General features: G+C 50.9%; 1 protein-coding gene across 2 annotated transcripts; it reads right to left on the reverse strand.

Annotated features, from left to right (window-relative positions):
* Positions 1-1,394: 1,394 nt before the first annotated feature.
* On the reverse strand, positions 1,395-8,436 carry SLC46A1 (solute carrier family 46 member 1). Of its 2 annotated transcripts, none has more exons than XM_004747009.3 (5): positions 8,133-8,436; positions 6,762-7,614; positions 4,553-4,636; positions 2,539-2,695; positions 1,395-1,997 (listed from the first exon to the last, which is right to left on the reverse strand). In XM_004747009.3, exons 1-5 carry the CDS (start codon positions 8,358-8,360, stop codon positions 1,940-1,942), a joined length of 1,380 nt encoding a protein of 459 aa, XP_004747066.1. In that variant the 5' UTR covers positions 8,361-8,436; the 3' UTR covers positions 1,395-1,939. The 2 variants fall into 2 exon arrangements, with proteins under 2 accessions (XP_004747066.1, XP_004747068.1); XM_004747011.3 differs by having other exon boundaries at positions 8,084-8,208.
* Positions 8,437-15,414: the final 6,978 nt, after the last annotated feature.

Here is a 15,414-nt window from a genome sequence, read left to right on the forward strand (position 1 = left end):
GAGCAGCGTCAGTAATGATACCCGGGCATGAATGCTCTCCCAGGGAAGCTTTCTTTTTGTCATCATCAGTCCCCCTCCCTCCTGAGGTGCTCTGCGGGTGGTATTCAGGGAGGCTGCCAGGCCATTTCTTCTGTTCCTGCACCCTCAACTGCTGCCCCTTCATGACTGGGGAATCCGAGCTCAGCCTCCAAACCTGAGTGATGACCCCCACCCCCAGCCAGGCTTGGCCCCACAGGGTTAGTCCTGAACGGGGGCTGAGAAACAGCCTTTCCCCCAGAGCCTGCTCTGAGATGGGCCTGCAGGGGCAGGGTTTTCCGTCTGCAAGTCCAGGCTGAGTGAGCAAGGCCCCTACCCACCTCACCCTAGCCGTCCCCAGGGACTGAGGACTGCTCAGGGACACCCAGAGGTCAAAAGTTCAGCTCCAACTCCTTCATTCTTCTCCCCTGCCCAACAAGAGAGGCATTTCATTCTAGAATGTATGAGGTGGGAAAGGTCTCAGCATGTCATCTAATCCAGTGTTTCCTAACTTGACCACCTGTGATCAGATAGCTCAGAGCACTGCTGACCCAGCCCTTCGGAGGAGGGCTTTGCTCAAGGTCACAAGCAAGCCCAAGGCAGTGCCCAGAGCAGAGGCCAGGCCTAAGGCCAGACCAAAACCTTTTCCCAACCCTTCTCACTGCCTTAGGCTGGGACAGTGAAAAACCGTATTCCCCGCCTTGCTTTGGTCGGTAAATTGGGAACGTGGCAACAGGCCCGAGCTGCAGAAGCCACAGCTGACCCCAGTGGGGTCACAATTCACACCTGTGTGATTTCTAAAGCAGGGAAAGGAGCCAAGCCCTGTGGCCAATGCAGGCAAGTGCCACCTGATCTGGGTCTATGGAGGGGCTGGCAGCCCTCAACAAAGGTGGTACCTTACTACTTCTGGGCCGGGCTTCCCTAACAGCCTGGAAAAGGGCCCCTTGTTCTCTGAGAAAGTGCAGCCCCGATCATATCGGGGAGTCAGGCCCCTCTCCGGGTTCCTGTTGAGCTACAGAAGTAGGAGGACAGTCTCAACACACGGTCCCACTGAAAAGCGTGCCAACAGGAGCGTTGGAGGGCATAGTATCAAAACCCGATGCCTTCAGGGGTGGATCTCTGGTGGACCCTCGGGAATGGGCTCTGTCCCCAATCTCTCCACTGGCCTAAGGCCAGCCGGGCAACCCTCCAGTCTCTCCAGCAGCTCAAGAGAAGAGAATGAGCAGTGAGATGCGGTGTGGGCCAGCCCACGGCAACTCAGGGGGCCCCTGCCCAGCCCAGAAGCTTGCTGCTGTCTGACTGCTGGTGGGCAGACTGGGAGTGGGAAAGCAGACAGCCCCAGAGCCCAAGGCCTTCTGGGCCCAGAAGGTTCACTTCAGTGTGATTCTTTGGATTTATTGTGATTGGCATTGCTAAGTTCAGAGGGTCGATCCCAGCCCAAAATGGCAGCACCCTCCCCCAGAGGGCACCCAGCCCTGCCACAGCCTTCCCCTCAGAACCACATCCGTCACTGAGGGACTACTGGTGGCTGCGCCCCAGAAATGGCCCGGTGAGCTGTGCGATCTGGGCTGAAGCAGAGATGCCAGAGATGCCAGCCCTTGCGCTTCAGCTGCTCCCTGAGGTGTCCCTCCGTCGGGACCTCCACTCTCCTGGAGGGTTCCGTGTGACTGCTGGTAGGAAGGGGGCACCCACCCCCGTTAAAAATGGCTTCCCCACTGCCTCCTGGAGTAGGACCGTCTGGGTTCCAAGCCTAGGTTGAAGTCCTGGGCTGCCACAGCCGTCTAGCTGGACCACCCTGTCCGAGGCAGATGCGTGCCCTCTGAGGGGCGGTGCCCGTGTCGCGCGGGCCGGGATCCAGATGCATACTTGGGGTTGCTTTGTGTTCGCTTCGCTCCCTTTGCCCTCTGTCTCCGGTGCAGGCGGATCAGGGGCTCTGAGGAAACTGCTGGAATTCAGGGTGAGGATTAGCCTTTTCCAGCACCCTGTGAGAGAGACCAGATAAAGGGTTCAGATTTGACATGGGGAGACATCCTCAGCTCTTAGAGATGGGACACAGGCTTTCTCGCGTGGACTGGGACAGGTATTCCCTCCCAAAGCCGAGAGGTGGAAGACAAGGAAATGTCCAGAGACAGGGCTCTGGAAAGCAACTCTTAAGGCTACAGGGGGAAGAACCCAGAAGGTCAGGCTAGCCTGGGGGCTAGCCATATTAGCTGAGAAAGCTCTCCAGGCTTCTTGTTAGCACATTCCCGCCACCTTACTTCCATCTGCAAAATGGGAGTGGAGGAGGGGAGCTGAGGGAGAGAACACAGCCTTGCCAGCAAGCAATGGGAGCCTGTCCCTTCCCCTACTGCCTCTCCACCCCTCAGCCTTGCCCTTGGGGAACGGCCCCTGGAAGATTAGGCAGCTGTCCTCACGGGGAGAGTCAAGGGGTTCCATGAATGAGTTCTGGTTGGGAGGAGAAGAAAGTGGAATTCTTTGGGATAAAGGGCATTATTATGATCAAGAGTCAGAGCCCTGCATTACCCAATCAAAATGGCCGGGATGAAGAGGAGGGCGGCTCCCAGGAGGAAGGGGAACCCCTTCATGAAATTCAAGGTGGCTGGGTAGAGCGAGTTGAAGATGCCAGAAGCCATCAGCATGGCCAAGCCATTGACACAGGCCACAGCAGAAAAGAGAGCACCTGCGAAGAAATAAACATCATACTTTTACTTTGAGATGGAAGACATAGGTTCAAATCCCAGCATCACTAGCTCACTGCTGTGTGACCTGGGGCAAGTCACTTAGCGTTTCTGAGTCTCACCTTCCTCAATAATAAATCCTACATCATGTGTTGTGATAAGGGTTCAATGAGGTCGTGCATGGAGAGCGGTTGGCACACGGGCTACCAAATAAATGACTGTTGTTAAATCCATGTGTTCAAAGTATGTGTGCTATCTTCTACCAAAACCCTGATAAAATGGGTTTTGGTTTATGTTCTTTGGGAATCATCTCCTGTTTGGATTAATTGCTGGCTTAATTCCCAGTTCCAACACTTATTATCTGTGTCATCACTGAATAAGTTGCTTATTCTTCCGGGTTTCTGTCCCTCTTCTGTTGAACAAGGACAATACCTATTTCACAGATTGGCAGCAAGAGTAAATTCACATGTAAAAACATCCATCACAGGCCCTAGCCCCCTGCAGGCAGGCAGTTAGTGAGGGCTGTTCTTTTCTCCGGTTCCCCTTGGGGCCTCTCTGGGTACAGTGAAGATGCTAGAAAAAAGGCTTACTGAGTGAATGAATGAAGGTACATGGGTTCAGGGTGGGGGTAGTGGGCTGCACATGGCACCAGATCCCCCTTCTAGGCCAGATGGGGGGAAATGGATGAGCCAGGTATTTCCAGACTAGGATCTAAAGACCCAGAGGGGGCGCCTGGGTGGCTCAGTGGGTTAAGCCGCTGCCTTCGGCTCAGGTCATGATCTCAGGGTCCTGGGATCGAGTCCCGCATCGGGCTCTCTGCTCAGCAGGGAGCCTGCTTCCTCCTCTCTCTCTGCCTGCCTCTCTGTCTACTTGTGATCTCTCTCTGTCAAATAAATAAATAAAATCTTAAAAAAAAAAAAAAATAAAGACCCAGAGGACCCAGAAGCTATTCCTTAGAGAGATGCCAGCAGAACCCAAATTTTGCAAAACGAGCAACAACCCAACAGAAGTTGAGTTTGCACTCTGTCAGAGTGTCAGAGCCAGGAGGACCTTGTCATCAGGAGCAAACCACTCACGTTACACAGGAGGAAACAGGCACCAAGACAGAAAGGGACCTGCCCAAGATCACACAGCCAGTGGGTGACAAAGCCAGGACCTGCTGCTCTTAAAAACAGAGCTGGGGGAGCGCCTAGGTGGCTCAAGCCTCTGCCTTCAGCTCAGGTCATGATCTCAGGGTCCTGGGATCGAGCCCCACATGGGGCTCTGTTCAGCAGGGAGTCTGCTTCCCCTTTTCTCTGCCTGCCTCTCTGCATACTTGTGATTTCTCTCTCTGTCAAATAAATTTTAAAAATCTTAAAAAAAAAACAAAAACAAAAAACAGAGCTGGGTTTGCATCCTAGCTCTACCACTAACTGAGGGACCTTGGCTGACCCGATTTAACCCTCTGGGTCTCTGCTTCTTCATCTGTTACTTGGGGACAAGGAAGTATCTAAAGGTTGCTTGCTTCCTCTCTAAGCTTGCACACTGGCCCTAGTGAAGCAGGGAACTCTGACATCATCACATCCATTTTACAGACAAAAAAGCTGAGGTCTGGAGAGAGTAAATCCTGTGCTCGGGTTACCCAAGAGAACAAGTGTGCTCTGCTGACTGCAAATTCCAACCCCGTGATCTCAAAATCCAAGGTCCTATGGTCCTCTGCCAGCCCTAGGCAATTTGATAGAAGCGCATTTGTCTTGGCTACTAACGTGTTCTGGGTGGGAGGGAGGAAGGTAGGTCCCTCCTGGCTCACAGTTGCTCTCTGCCCAGTTCGGGCAACACCGGCTCTGAGCAACCAAATGCAGGCTGACCCTGGCACTCACCCTGCTCTGACTCGCCCACCAGCCTGGAGAGCTTGGCCCGAATGATGGGTGTGATGACTAAGGACAGGAACAGGAGTCCATACCCTGCAGAGAAAGAAACAAACAAGAAAACAGGGTCAGGGAGTGGGGTGCCTAAGCACGGTGCACAGCAGAGCTCCTCTACATGCATAGCCCACGTGGGACTCAGGATGGACACAGGAAAAGCTTCCCTATTGAAGGAGACAGTGATCATGGAGGGTCAGAGACCACCTTTCTCAAGGCTTGACCCACCCACTACCTCTTTTGTGAATGAATGCTGATTTCCCTCCAATTATGTTCTTGTCAGAATGCCTCTTGCGGTCACAGCAGGCACGATGCACCCACCTTGAGTTTCAAAGGGATGGCAAGGCACAGAAAATAAGCATGGGCTTTGGAGTTGGCCTTGAGTTCCTAACCTGATGCCATCTCTTACTAACTGTGTGGCCTTGGACATGACTCCCATCTGTGAAATGATAACAAAGCCTTTATCACAGAATGGCTCTAGGGTCTGTAGGAGGCTGAATAATGGTCACCTTAAGACATCAGGTCGTAATTCCTGGAATTTGTTAATAATGCCTTATTTGGAAAACGGGTCTTTGAAGATGTGATTAAGGATCTTGCAATGAGGCGATCTTCCTGGATTGGACTGGGCCCTAAATGCAATCAAGTGAATCCTTAGGGGGAAATGGAGGGAGATGTGACAGAACAGAGAAGGCTCACAGAAGAGAAAGAGCCCATGTCACTACAGAGGCAGAGATTAGGGTGACTTGGCCACAAGCCACAGAATGCAGGCAGCCAGCAGAAGCTGGAAGAGGGGAGGGAGATCCTCTCCCAGAGCCTCCGAAGGCAGCATGACCCCGCTAACCCCTTGCCTGAGGCCCACTGACACAGATACTTCACTTCCGGCCTCCAGAACTATGAGAGGATACATTTCCATTATTTTAAGCCATCCAGTTGGTGAAAATTTGTTACAGTAGCCCCGGGAAATGAAGTTCCTTTTCCCCTTGCGTTTGTTACTCAAGGGCTTACAAGCTTTCTTTCGTAACAGTTTCTCTCCCTTCCGTGGCTGTTGGTCCTAGAGCACAGTGGACCCTCACAAGTGGGTATCTGAGGTAACCCACGGCCCCTTCAGGTGTCCAGCCCTCAAACCCCACTCCGCTGAGGCTCCCCAGAGTCATGACAGTGTCTCCATCATCTCTGCACTCCTGAGGGCACTAAGCCCAGCACCGGGGCCTCAGGAGATGCTGTGGGCAGGAGCGGAAGGTACCTGGTCCCCTTCGGCATCACTCTCCATGCAAGCAGCCAAGTTAAGACATCTCTGATTACTGATCAGCTCACTTTGTAAACAACGTATTTAAGGACTCGAACAAAATTCATCTGTCTCTCTAAAAAAAGTTAACTTCCTCATTCCTAGCCACCCCTCTCCTACCAAAAGAAAAAGGGGGAAGAGAGAGGGAGGAAGGGGAAGGGGATGAGGGAGAGGAAGAGAAAGAAAAAAAAGAACTAAGGCAGGCAGAAATTTGATATCTGTGTCAGAGAAGACTTAAAAAAAAAAAAAAAAAAACTCAAGGAAGGGGTGCCTGGGTGGCTCAGTCATTAAGAGTCTGCCTTCTGCTCAGGTCATGATCCCAGAGTCCTAGGATTGAGCCCCACATCAGGCTCCCTGCTCAGTGGATAGTCTGCTTATCCCTCTCCCATTCCCCCTGCTTGTGTTCTCTCTCTTGCTGTGTGTCTCACTCTGTCAAATAAATGAATAAAATCTTAAAAAAAAAAAGAAAACCTCAAGGAAGGTGATCAAGGATATTTGAGGTAGGGCCTGTGATTCTTATCAGAGAAGTGAATATTAAGGCATTAATGGCATGGACTTTGTTTAAGAACACCATAAATGCTGGCTGTGGGAGGCCAACAAGTGAAGTAATCAGTGTATGAGCCATACTTGTGTCTTTTGCTCTATCTTACTAATGATGTTTATAGTTGACAACGTGGATTAATGACCGAGGTCTGTCTTTTCCGGCTAACAAGGATGGCATTTTTATGAAGATTCTTGGTTGTCTGTCCTCCAGTGCAGGCAAGGAGCCTAACAATGATTCTAGACACAGGCACGAACCACATTTAAAGGCCATGAGTGTCTGACCCCCAATTTTCACCCAGCACCTCTGGGACAAACCGTCCCCGAGCCCACCCACTTAACCTGTAAACATGAGAGGGGTGATGGTAGCAAACGCAAAGACCCCCATTCCCAGAATGTTGAAGGCCAGGCCAATCTCGGCCACCCAGGTGTCGGCCAGGCAGTGCTGCAGGAGCCGCAGGCCCACCAGGCTGGTGAGGTATGGCAGATGCTGCGCGGCAGAACCGTAGCCGATCAGCTTGGAGTCCCAGCAGAGGGGTCTGCTCAGCTCGTAGAGGGTCAGGATGTCCTGGGCTCCAAAGTGCACAGTAACTACCATGAAGATGGCCAAAGAGTACAGGGCTAAGTGCCTCCTGGACTTCTCTGGGGCCGGAGACGCATACAGCTGGACAATGGACCGGTGATGGCGGAGCGTGAAGAGCCGTGCAGGTGTTGGCTCCTTTACCGTCTCACCAAAGCAGAAGGCTGCATAGAGAGTCATGGCTATCAACAAGGCCAAGGCCAGCCAGAAGGGGTTAGCATAACCCTGGGCCCTGAGCCAGTGGCCCCCAAGGAGGCTGGCCAGCATCCCTGCCACCCCAATGCATGCCTCCAGCAGGGCCATTCGAATGGTGCGGCTGCGGCTGGAGCTAACATCCGCCACCGAGGCAAAGCCTGCAGCCAGCAGGCCACTGAAGTCCCCCAGTAGTGCGCAAAGGATCCGGCCCAGCACGAAGTAGCCCACGTGGAGCTGCAGCTGCACCACGAAGATGGACACCAGCGCCTGCAGCAAGAGGCCCAGGGAGGCCAGCACCAGTAGGGGACGGCGGCCCACGCAGTCACTCCAGGCACCCAGCAGGGTGGACGAGAACAGCCCCACCAGGAAGCCGCCCAGGTTCATGTAGAGGGTCCAGTGGGAGGTAAGGGTCTCCACTTCCTGTGGGGACATGAATCATAAACAGGTGCTATTCCTCACTGTGGGCTGCCCGTCCTGCAAAACACCACCATCCTGGGAGATACAGGGATAGGGACTCTCCTCGAAGCCCTTAACCTCAGAGAATTTTAGTAAAACTCCCAAAACGGGACTCTCCTCGAAGCCCTTAACCTCAGAGAATCTTAGTAAAACTCCCAAAAACTTGGCCCTGGCTTATGGGGGAATGGACCACGGTCCCACTCCCTTACTTTCACTCTCTTTTGTTAATTCTCATTGCCTCGCTTTACCCAGAGCGACATTAAGCACAACACCCGCCCCTTTTCCCCCCGCAGCGGTCGCTCAGGCCCCAACTTTGCTCTGGCCCCGTCCATTACCTACCCCAAAACCAGCCCGCCCTCTCCCGGACGCAAGCCCCGCCCCTCGGCCGCCCCCATGATCCCGCCCGGGCCACCTCCCCCCGCCCCCACCGCACCGCCGGTGCCCGGCTCAGCGCGCCTCCCGCGCTCCTCCCGCGCCGCCACCTTCATGACGGGGTCCGTGCTGTGGTTGCTGCAGCCGGGCCTGTCGCGGGTCCCATTGTAGCCGAGGTCGGCACTGAAGCGGTGCCACAAGTACTGCGTAGTGAGCGGGCCCTGCAGGACCAAAGCGAAGTTGGCGAGGAAGACGAGCGGCTCCACGGGGCCGCGGCACAGCACCGCGGGGGTGAGGCGCGCGCGGGCCTCTCCCGAGGGGGTCGCGCACCCCTCCATGCGCGTGCGCCTCAGGGGCTTCGCCAGACGGGTGGCTGGGCTTTCTGCGCCTGCGCCTCCGCCCAGCGTCCCTTTTTAAAAAAGTCTGACGGGGCGGGGCCGCTGTCCCCCTCACTCTCGCCCCGCCCGCTGTGGGCCGGTGAGGGCGGGAGAGGGGCCCCACACCCCTGCCCCAGAGTGACCTCATCTGCAGTCTGTGCGACGATACCGCCCTGCAGCCCTCCTTTCCAGGCCCAGAAACTCTCCAAACGATAACAAAAATATCAATAATTAACATTTATTGATCATCTGCTGGGCACTGTACTAAACTCCGCATGCATTATCCTTCCAACAACCCTATGGCTAGCCATTATTAATGGTCACCGTCTACAGATGAGGAAGTCGGGACATGGGACACTGCAAGCAGAGCCCGGGGAGCACCTAACCTCTGATGCCCATGCTGATGTTCTGCGCAGCAGCAGAGGCAGCTTAGTTTTGTGACTTTGGCTCTGCTACCACCATGGCCATGGCACTTAACCACTGTGCTCCATTTCTTCATCTTTAAAGAGAGGATGCTAACAGAAGCTGCCTCAAAGAGCTGCTGTGGAAATAGTTTGGTACATTCTAAATGCTATTATTGTTATCAATGGGCTGTCACTTGCTCCACATCTGCCATAGGATCTTTTCCTGGGAAGCCAGTCTTGTTTCGGAGGCTCAGGACTGGCTCTGCCCTCCGAGGAGCAGAGGAGAAGCTGGAGGAGGACCTGGGAGGCCATCATCAGGTGTGGCCCTATGCTCCTCCTACTGTAGGAACTGGGCCAGAAGGCAGTCACACCTGTCTGGGCATGTTTTATTGCCTATAAAAGGGGAAAACATTACCTGCCTTTCTCCTTTATCATTGACTCACTTAGCCCATTTCTTGAGCACCCCTTATATGTCAGGGACCATGCCCCGCATGCTCCAAGAACGCCTTTACCAGGCCCTGTAGTTTTTAGAATGGTGGGGTTAGAAGCATCAAAGAATCCTACTAATCTCCACAAGAGTTCCACTGTGGAAAGAGCTTTAAAGGGGAGGAGCTGTGGGACTCCAAGGCTGCTCATTTGAGGGCCTGACCAGGTCTAGGAGGGAAAGGACCCAAAAAAGGCCTCCTGCCCTGACAGTAGCGCAGCTGAATGTATTTCTGGAAGCAAGCTTTGGGCAGTGACCCACAGGCCTGAATTTTGGGCATGGTGAAGTTCCCTTTCCGGATACCATGACTGTGTTTGGTGCTTGCTGCTGGCTTATTGACCATCCCCCACCTCCCCGCCCCCACCCCAACCCCACCTCCACCCCCACCCCCAGCCAGAAGGTGTCCTAGGCTCACAACTGGTAGATGCTGGCTAGATACTGGTGGACTGAATGAGGCCTGCACCGCCCACCCCCAGAACCATTAGCACCCTGTGGTCATCCCAGAGGTAGTAAATTCCACATTTAACATACAAGCCCCAGGGTTGTCTCCCTCCCCTCCCCACTACCTACAGAAAAGCTTGGCCCGGTTATGTCAGCTGCAGGAAGGGAAGAATTCCTAGCTAAAATTGGATTGTTCTTTCCTGGAGAACTAAGGCCAAGTTCCCTCAGCTGGGAATGGGACAGGGTTTAGACCACTCCGGAGCTGGAGCCTATGGTGGTCACTAAACCAGAGGCCACCACCTCCCCTTTTCCTTCTCCTCCTCCTCCTCCTCCTCCTCCTCCTCCTCCTCCTCCTCCGCGTTCCCCCCCTCCTTCTTTTAAAATTAATTTATTTGAACTATGCAACACATTGTGCCTCCCTTTTGTGCTAAGCCACAGCAGGATAAAGGGGCCTAAACCCAACTATATGTCCCATCCGAGGCACCCCTCACTAGGGCACTGATTTCTGCAGTAGTTGCTACTTTATTATTGGGGCCTAATCTTTTGCCTGTATTGGCTCTTGGGCACTTGGGGTCCATGTGTTTTGTTTGGTAATTAAATGTTCAATAAATTCACAAAATAAAACAGCTAAAAAATAGTAATAATAAAATAAAATTTATTTATTTGAGAGAGGGAGACAGCAACAAGCAGGGAGAGGGACAGAGAGAATCCCAAGCAGACTCTCTGCTGAGATCATGAACTGAAATCCAGAGTCCAATGCTTAACCTTTGAGCCAGGCACCCCTAGACCAGAGGCCTCTTCTAACCCCTTTAAAACCTAGCTGCAATCAGGTCATTGCTCTGCACAAAACCATCCAGTGGTTTCCATTTCATTCAGTGAAAGCCAAACCATTAAGAGTGCCCTAAGACGATTTGCCCTCTCTGACCCTTTCCCTACACACCATCCCTTGTGCTCCTTGGCTTTAGCCAACCTGGCCTCTTTGTTCCTTTAATCAGTCCCGCAGGTTCCTGCCCCCAGGGTCTTTGCATTTACTCTTTGCTCTACCTGCAGTGCTCTTCTACCAGAAGAAGGTGTGAATGAAGCTTCCTGGCTTCATTCACACCTCTGCTGAAATGTCACCTGAGCCTTCTAGATATAGTGGCAACTTCCCTCCCCCATCTCCTGGCACTCCCTAACCCCTTAACTCGTTTATTCTCTCCATAGTATTTGCACTATCTGAATTATTATAACTCTCTGGTTTCTCTGTTTTCCATCTCTCCTTACTAGAAGGGATGGCAGGGGCTTTATTTACTTTGCTACTGTATCCTCAGCACCTAGAATAATGTTCAGCACAGGGCAGGGCAGATGCTCAGAAGGTGTTAGTTGAATGAATAAATTAGTTCCTCGAGGAGAAAGGAGCCCCAGTCCCCATGGAGAGGGTTGCCAGTGTCAGGCTGCACTGTAGAGTCCAGAGTCCAGGAATCCTCACCCAGAAGGAAGCCTAGAGATCATAGCTTTGCCTACCCACCCTTTTAAAAGGTGAGGAGGGGTGCCTGGGTGGTGCACTTGGTTTCAACTCAAGTTGTGATCTCAGGGTTGTGAGATCAAGCCCTGTGGCGATCTCCATGTTCAGCGCAGAACCTGCTCAAGACAGTCTCTCCCTCTCCCTCTGCTCCTCCCCTACCCCAAATAAATAAATCTTTAAAAGTGAATAAATAAATTAAAGATAAATAAAAGAAATTGAGGTCTTACTAGAGGGAGTGAAAAATTCTTGCCCTTTCAAACCTTTAAAGGAAAGAAGTGATTGTCAAGAAAGAGCTAGGTAGGGGTGTCTGGGTGGCTCAGTGGGTAAAAGCCTCTGCCTTTGGCTTGGGTAATGATCCCAGAGTCCTGGCATCCAGCCCTGCATCAGGCTCTCTGCTGAGCAGGGATCCTGCTTCCCCCCACCCCCACCCCTGCCTGTCTCACTGCCTACTTGTGATCTCAGTCGGTCGAATAAATAAATAAAAATCTTTAAAAACGAAAGAAAGAAAGATGTAGGACTTAACTCCATCAGAATTAAACCCCTAGATTAACAGGCAAACAGAGTGGGTACCTGGGTGGCTCAGTTGATTAAATGGCAAACAGAAAACAAAATATTCCTTTTAGCTCTTTTTTAAGTGTATTTGATAACAACTTAAGATCTCTCCCTCATCCATCAAGTGGCTAAATAAAAACCAAGCCCCGAGAGGTTGGAACTCGGAACTGTGTGTGAAACACACATGTGTGCTTTTCTCCGGCTTTTGGATAATGAAAGGAAAGCTGTGCCTTTGCTTTTGTTTTTTGTGGCCAACACATTAGCAGAGATTTTGTTTTAAGGGAGAATGCCCAAAGCTGGTAAAGCTGGTGTGAACCAAACACAGCTGAGGGAGTTTGAATGCACCCTTTCAAAAGACAGGTGGCTAATGTTGCATCAAGATTCTTAAATTCTCGAGTTACTTTGAGGCTCTAGCTTAAGGAAATAATATGAAGTACTCCCCACCAAAAAAAGCCTTATGAGTCAAGACATTCTCTATCATATTATTGATTGAGAACAACATATTTGTCCAACAAGCAGGAAATTCGTGGAGTAAATTATAATAGATCCATTCAAATGGCTATTCACCGTTAAGATGATATATTCAAAGAGATTGTCGTAATATAGAAACTGCTTATGTCACCATTTTTATGTGGAAAAACTAGAGAAGTTTTTGTCCATATGGTACGGTCATGGGTATAGAAAAATCTGCTGAGGGGCGCCTGGGTGGCTCAGTGGGTTAAGCTGCTGCCTTCGGCTCAGGTCATGATCTCAGGGTCCTGGGATCGAGTCCCGCATCGGGCTCTCTGCTCAGCAGGGAGCCTGCTTCCTTCTCTCTCTCTCTGCCTGCCTCTCAGTGTACTTGTAATTTCTCTCTGTCAAATAAATGAATAAAATCTTTAAAAAAAAAAAAAAAGAAAGAAAAATCTGCTGAGTAAAGACGAGAAGATACCACACCAAAAATATTCACAGAGATCTCTCTGGGTGGAGAGGCAGTGAGGTCATGTTTTCTTCTCTTCTTTCTCCTTTTAAAATATTGTCAATTTCCCTAAAATAGGCATGTATTTTAATCATGGAAAATATCACATTTTTAAATATCTGATGACGTTCCTCTACTTTAAACCCATTCTAGCTCAGTTGCCATAGATCAATTTCATGCCCATTGGCATTCTGGAACCGTTTGTAGAAGCTGCCTTTCACTGAACTAGGAACTGTGTGAGGTCATTACATATATTATCTTATTCAGTCCTCAGCACTTAAGAGATAGGCACTATTATCGTTTTTACAGATGACATATCTGTATTAGAGAAATGTAGGAAAGAGGTTCTTCCCACTTTGAGAGTCGATTTTCTTCTCCTGACACCCATTCCAGGGCTTTCTGAATCCCAAGCCTTAGTATGTGTTAGTTCCTTTGCCAGGAATGCCTTTTCCACATCACTTGGCCTATTCAACTCCTATTCATCCTTCAAAACCCGCTTCTGTGTCACACTGCTATGAAGAATTGGTCATTGCCTCATATGAACTTCCACAATACCATGTTCATAATTTAGCCCTGGTTTTATACATAACCTGGCTGTAAATATGGGTTCACAGTTTTGCCTACTCCCTGCCCCTACCCGTATTTGACTTGAGGGCAGAGACAGTGTGTTATTCATCCTTGCATCTCCTAGCAAGGGGCCTGGCATGCAATAAGGTAAAATGTTGACTAGGTTTGTTGGCATGCACCCACTCCAGTCAATTAGTTGCGGCTACTTGAATTGCTGCATTGATGGGCTATTTCTCTGGCTTGGTGGGAGGGAGTCCTGTGATCCATAAGTGATGTCTGCCATAGTCTTAGGAATGAAAAGTCTTGGCGCTAATGACAGTGTTGTCCAACCCTGGGTGTGTACTCGGTACTTTTTGTTGAAAAGCTTTAGAGAAGTTTTTGGAAGCTATCCTGGCTTCTTCACACCCATCTGGGTAATGCCTGTAGAAGACTGTGTTACAGTCACTGTGAGAGGTGGTCGCAACAGGGATTCCTCATTTAAATGGCAGTCTGGGGGATGCTTGGGTGACTCAGTCAGTTGAGCTTCTAACTCTTGATCTCAGCTCAGGTCTTCTTCTCAAGGTCATGAGTTCCAGCTCCTCGTTGGGCTCCACGTTGGTGTGGAGTCTGCTTAAAACAAAAGAAAACAAAACAAAAACTAAACGGCAGTCTGTCCCAGCTTCCACCCAAAGCTCGTACTTCCTTTCCACAGGTCATCAACCACAGCTTCTGAAGAGCTATTTATGTTTTCAGATCTTAACAGGGAATGCAGAGAGAGCATGAGGGGAAAGCCTATTCCCATTTTGAGTTGTATTTCTCACATGCCAATTCTAAAGGTCAAAGCAGCATCCATATCATGACCACGGGTGTCCCTAGCACTAATATGGAAGTGGCAAGTACATCTGTCTCCTGATGAGACTTCGGCCGAGTGCCTTTCTGACTACTGTTTTTTCACCTAGTAAGTTACGTCTGGCCTCTGTTTCCTTGCCTGTGAAAAACGAAGTCATAACATCCGTCTAGGGGCATGGTTGTTAGGATCAAATGAGAAGACGTGTGTGGCTGTGTCCAGCTGCCAGGGACGGTGGTTTCTGTTGATCTGATCTTGAAGGTGGGGAGGGAATTCACCAGAAAGAACTGAGGCTGTTACAAACCAGGGGGCCAGCTGAACTGCAGACAGGAGTGCTGGCTAGAGGCCACAGAAGTGAGGGGCTGGAGGGGGAGCTCCCCATCCACTTACCCCACAGGAGCGATTCCCCAAACCACTTCTTGTCTTGGGGCTCCTACCTTTTTTAAAAAGATTATTTATTTATTTATTTGACAGAGAGAGAGAGAGCAAGAGATCACAAGCAGGCAGAGAGAGAGAGGAGGAAGCAGGCTCCCCGCTGAGCAGAGAGCCCGATGCGGGGCTCGATCCCAGGACCCTGGGATCATGGTCCGTGCCGAAAGCAGAGGCTTAACCTCCTGATCCACCCAGGTGCCCTGGGGCTTCTGCTTTTGATCTCATTTTCTTTTTCTAAGTTTAAAAAAATATATTTATTTATTTATTTTAGCAAGTGAGAGAGTGCGTGCATACACACATACAAGGGGGGAGGAGCAGAGGGAGAGGAAGAGAGAATCTGAAGCAGACTCCCCGCTGAGCATGGAGCCTGATGCCGGGGCTTGATGCCAGGACCCTGAGATCATGACCCGAGCCGAAATCCAGAGCAGGCCACTCTACTGGACTGAGCCAGCCAGGCTCCCCAACACTTTGTTCTTGCTAGAGCCTTCTCATCTCTCCTTCCCTCCCTCCATTCATTTCCCATCAACAGTCTGCCAGGACCAGGCTGGGTGCTGGGGTTACAGACAAGGGTTTCCCCAGTCTCTTGCCTGGAGGCGTCCCCAGGCCAGCAGAAGGTGCACTGCCAATCCCAAATCGCAGTAGTAAACGTATGCAGCAATGCAAATTAGTTCAGAACTTCCTCAAGAGGAAGTCAAAGAAGGAGTCACAGCAAAGGAGCTGAATTTTGAAGCAGGAAATGAAGAGAAGTTGCTAGAGGAACAGGGAAAGGAAATGAAGAAGGGCTTTCTGTGCTGTAGAGAAGGCAGTTCCATCTAATTATCCATGAATACCACAGTTAAATAGAATT

This window comes from Mustela putorius, unplaced genomic scaffold, assembly GCF_011764305.1.
Source record: "Mustela putorius furo isolate JIRA1106 unplaced genomic scaffold, ASM1176430v1.1 tig00003962_pilon_pilon_pilon, whole genome shotgun sequence".
In the NCBI taxonomy this organism is placed as follows: Eukaryota; Metazoa; Chordata; class Mammalia; order Carnivora; family Mustelidae; genus Mustela; species Mustela putorius.

Excerpts from the sequence above, each read along its gene's own strand:
- SLC46A1 (XM_004747009.3), bottom strand. The coding sequence starts at position 8,360 with ATGGAGGGGTGCGCGACCCCCTCGGGAGAGGCCCGCGCGCGCCTCACC. Across the intron at positions 4,637-6,761 it reads CACCCCTCTCATGTTTACAG|GGTATGGACTCCTGTTCCTG; the intron begins GTTAAGTGGGTG and ends CTTTCTCTGCAG. Across the intron at positions 2,696-4,552 it reads GGTGGGCGAGTCAGAGCAGG|GTGCTCTCTTTTCTGCTGTG; the intron begins GTGAGTGCCAGG and ends ATTTCTTCGCAG.